General features: G+C 30.7%; 1 protein-coding gene across 1 annotated transcript; it reads left to right on the forward strand.

The window, feature by feature from the left end:
- Nucleotides 1-3155: 3155 nt before the first annotated feature.
- Nucleotides 3156-4607, forward strand: LOC129298928 (uncharacterized). Its single transcript, XM_054937373.1, has 3 exons — nucleotides 3156-3407; nucleotides 4274-4369; nucleotides 4442-4607. The coding sequence occupies exons 1-3, from the start codon at nucleotides 3162-3164 to the stop codon at nucleotides 4532-4534; spliced, it is 435 nt and encodes a 144-aa protein (XP_054793348.1). The 5' UTR covers nucleotides 3156-3161; the 3' UTR covers nucleotides 4535-4607.
- The last annotated feature ends 269 nt before the right edge of the window (nucleotides 4608-4876 follow it).

A 4876-nucleotide genomic window follows, 5' to 3' on the forward strand; every position in this document is an offset into this window, starting at 1 on the left:
CTTAAAATATTTAATTTTTTTAAGTTAAATAGCAATTTCATATGTATTTTTTATATTTAAATTATTATATATATATATATATATATAATTTTTTGAATTTAATTATTACGTCACCGGTTGGACCATTAGTCCAACCTGGTTGAACCATGCGAACCGTGAATCGCTGATTTTTTCAGTTCAATGTCTGATCCGGTTCTGAAAACATTGATCACAATATAAAGTAATTATTATGAAATCCCTAAGGAATTATTTGACATAATTTTTAGGTTAAATGGGAAATTGATCTCTAAATTATAGGTGCACGAATGTCTGGCCCTAAACTCACTTTTGTTGTAATATATTTAGCTTTTCAAAATGGTACAACATTACCCTTATTATTAACAAATGTTAACTTTAATTATTAATTGACTATATAATTATAAAAAAGAACCTCAAAAATTACAAAATGAAACCGATAATTTTTTTATAATTAATCTATTAACATTTTTGTTAATGGTAGAGATGATATTATATCATTTTAAAAAGTAGAAGGGAATCTTTGCCCTAAAAATAAGTTTATTATGTTTTTAGAGTGAAATTGCACTTTAATCTTTTTTTTTTTGGGGCAAAGTTATACTTCTGACCCTCAATAAAATTATAGAAAATGTAGTTTTTAAAAACTGAATTGAAGCATATGGGGCTTTCCCGAAACCGAAAGATAATAGCATATGAGATGATAACATGGGAATAAAGAAGGTTCTTAAAATGGCTAACCGCTAGTAATTAATGCCAACATCTTTTATTTTTTAAGCATTCGGTACCTAAGTTGAAAAGATTTTAGAATGAGGCCCAAATTAAACTGAATCAAGGCGGGTCAGGACTCTTTTAAGTAAAAGCTTTTTACCACCAACATTACTATATTTCTCTGAGCTTGAATTTGAAACATTTGATTAAGAAAGCCAAATTTTCTTATTAGTTCAACCAATCATTGAATCCACTATTTTTCAAACTTAAAAGCAAGTGGGGGATTTTCCCAGGTTGACTTTGGGCTTTTCCTCAATTTTTTTTTTAAATGAGCCCAACAAGTCAATGATGGTAATATTGGAAGAACAAATAATAATCCTATCATGATAAGGTTAGGAGCCACATATTTAGGTGGGGTTTGTTATGTATGAAAGCTTGAACCTCAGCAGCAGGTATTACAACAGGCAAATGCATGGTTGCGGGGAAAAGAGGAAAAATAGTTTTATATTAAAACAAGATTTTAAAAAAAGCGGGTAGTATATTCTTTCCATTTTGAGTAAAACAATTGAACATGAAATTGCTATTTTTTTAGCTAAACAATGTAAAATTGTTATTAACTATAAGCCAATCGTTCCACCCAATGTTTTAAAAGCCGGAGCAAATGTTGAACAGAAAAATTTAACAGTTTATGATTTTTATAGTCTAACCGGTTAAACCAGCGGTTGAATCAGTGATGTAATAATTAAATAAAAATAATATTAAATATATATATGATAAATATAAGAAAAAATCTATAGTATGTTAATAAAATGACATAACATGATCATAAATTAATAATTTTCTAAATTATAATTTTACAACTTGTCAAATGTAAGTAAATTTTAATTAAATTAAATATGAATAGCCACAAAAGTATCAACATTTACATCTATAACTGTCAACATCTTTATTAAAAAAATAGGTTCAAATCATATTCTATACATATAAATTCTCAAAAATAAAGTTGGCTTTTAGTAGGATCTAATTTTAGAATTTTTCTATTTTAAAATTTTTTATGCTTTTTTAAATATTATGTTTAAAACTATTCAGCTTTTTGAAAACAGCTCTGGCTCCTGATTCAACTCTGGTTTCTAGCTAAATAGTGGCTTAACTTCGATCCAATATGGCTCAATCATGAAAACAATTTTTTGATTCAAACTAAGTCATTAACTACTTCGATTGACCGTTTGATTGTCTAATTCAGTCTGATTTTTTAAATAATTGGTTCCATCACACGGCTGGGGATTATAAGATTACTTTGTTTTTTTTTTGGGATCATGACTTTATTCTGTTTTATTATACATGCAAATAATTTTATTATGTGATTTTAACATTTAAATATTCACTTAATTTTAAATGAAAATTATTACTCCCTCCTGTCCTTAATATAGGAATTAGTTATGATTTGTAAAAAAATATGAGCTATTTTTTCTAAAATACTCCTTCTTTCAATTATTTACATTAAAGTATTATCAACACAACTTATACATTATACAATCTAACTATAAGGATAATTCAGAAAAAAATAAAGATGGACACAAAATTGATTAAAGCCTACTACCGTTTATGATCAAAACAAACTTTTTAATTATCTCTTACATTTATGACATGATGAAATATTATTTGTTAATTTTTTTAAAAAAATTGCCAATGGCTTGAGTTCATAATGTGAAAATCTGGGTAAACACTACTACAGAATATATCTTTAGGAGCGGGTATTTAGGAGCGCTTCTTTAAAAAGCGCTCTAAAATGTAAATACGGAATTTACCGGAGCGCTTTTTTAGAAAAGCGCTCCTGTACGTCAGGGCTTTTCAATAAGATAATGCTCCTAATTAATATAAATAAAATATTATAAAAAATTTAAAAAGACCTTCGGAAGCGCTCGTAGTTAAGCGCTCCGGAAGACTATCTTCCGGAGCGCTCTTCAAAGAGCGCTCCGGAAGATCAACTCTTTCGGAGCGCTCTTGGAATGAGCGCTCCGAAAGAGCTCATCTTTCGGAGCGCTCTTTTAATAAGCGCTCCGAAAGAATTGTTCTTCCGCCGAAAGAGAGATCTTCCGGAGCGCTCTTTGAAGAGCGCTCCGGAAGACCACCTCTTCCGGAGCGCTCATCCGGAAGAGGTGGTCTTTTATATCTCTGCCTCCTGTCAGTTTTCTTTTCCCTATTTATGAGTTTCTTTCAAACCTCTCTCTCATTTGCTGAGGTTGTGCGTTCCCAACGAGTTCTAGATCATCGCTGTATCAGTCTATCTTCCGTCGCTGTTCACTGTTCCAGATCGTCGTCCGTCGCTGTTCGCTGTTCCAGATCGTCGTTAGCCACTGTTCGCTGTTCCAAATCATCGTCTGCTGCTGTTCGTTGTTCCAGATTAGTGTTCATCACTGTTTGTTCATTTCTGTGTCATGTCGCGCCATCTGTCTCTGTTTTTGCGCTGCCGTCGCCGTCACCGCCATCTCCTGCATCACTATTCTAGATCTACATTGCTATTCCAGATTTGTGCGGCTGCTGTACACTGGAGGAAGCGACACCGTGAAGACCTCCGTTGTAGCCGTGTGTCATTGCTGTACAGCCGAGGAAGCAACGCTGCAAAGACCTCCGCTACTGCCGTGAAGACTTCCGTTTTCTGCCGTGAAGACTACACTGTGAAGGTATTTTTTTAATAATTAATTTATAATGTAATATATTGATATATTTATATATATTTGAGAATAAATTTCACATATATTTTTTTAATAATCAATATTATAGATAATATATGAATTGGAGTTATTTATATTAGAATTATGGAGTATTTGTAGTTGATAATTAGATTAAAGTTGAGGAAACTACTTGAACATTTTTATTTTATTTATGAAATATACTTTTAAGGGAGATTATTGTTATTAATTAAATTACAATTGATTGACAGAATTTAGATGCATTATGCTACTAAATTTTTATTTGGATGAATTAATTTTTTGAGTTTAAATGTATTGTGTTGTGGAATTTGATTGTTTGATCATTTGGGAGGTTCTTCTTTTAAGGAAGATGTTGTTGAATTTTTTTTTATAGAAATCTAAGTCTTTTGTTTATTGAATTTTGATAATCATATTAGTGATATGGATCATAAGTGGATGTCGGCTAATCAACTATCTAGAGAATATTGGGATGGTGTGGATGAATTCATTGAATTTGCATTTTGTTGTGATCAAGACCCCCTTGGAGTCATATGTCCTTGTTTGAAATGTTGCTATGGAAAAAGAGTAAAGCCAATAAAATTGAAAGATCATTTAATCTGTAATGGGATTGATCCAACTTATACTTGTTGAACCATGCATGGGGAGACAAGGAATGATGCAAATGATTGGAGGGATAGTGCGAGCTACTCAACATTTGATCGTGATAGTGGGACATATGATGTTGACCGTCTTGATGAAATGATTCATATATATAACTTCATTGCTGAAGTATTTTAAATTAAGTTAGAATTTATTTTCACCATATTTTGATAATGACATCTTTTATTGTTTTATAGGTACCTACACAATTACAAGGTTGGGAGTGTGGATACTATGTTATGAAGTTTATGAGAGAAGTAATCACACAACAAGAGTTGATCATTCCTGAAAATGTAAGTCAAAAACTTTAAAATTAAGTTGATATAATGTTAATTCCTTATATATTGCTTTCATATCTTGTGTAGTATTTTGTTGGAGTAAGATGTTCGTATTTTACTATGGAGCAAATAGAAGATTTAGTTGAAGAGTTGTCAGAATATATTATTGGCTGTTTGTGATAGGAAGTTAGATTTCAATGTTAGAAAAATAACAATAGTTTCATTTGTTAGGCTTGTTAGAAATTAAACTAGGTTAGTTAGGAAATTAAAATTTTTGTATCAGTTTCAAATTCTTTTCTTATATATAAATTTTTATGTTAATATTATTTTTAAATTAGTTTTTGATATTATGATTTGTCATTATTAAAGAGACGTAAAAGGAGAAATTTCAAAAAATCTGATTTAAAAAAAATTAAAGTAATATACGGGAGCGCTCATTTGAAAAGCGCTCCTGTAAAGTAACATACAGGAGCGCTCTTCCAGAGAGCGCTCCTATATGGTTCATACGGGAGCGCTCTTTAT

Source organism: Prosopis cineraria, unplaced genomic scaffold (genome assembly GCF_029017545.1).
Source record: "Prosopis cineraria cultivar Desert tree isolate PC_DT_omini unplaced genomic scaffold, ASM2901754v1 PC965, whole genome shotgun sequence".
In the NCBI taxonomy this organism is placed as follows: domain Eukaryota; kingdom Viridiplantae; phylum Streptophyta; class Magnoliopsida; order Fabales; family Fabaceae; genus Prosopis; species Prosopis cineraria.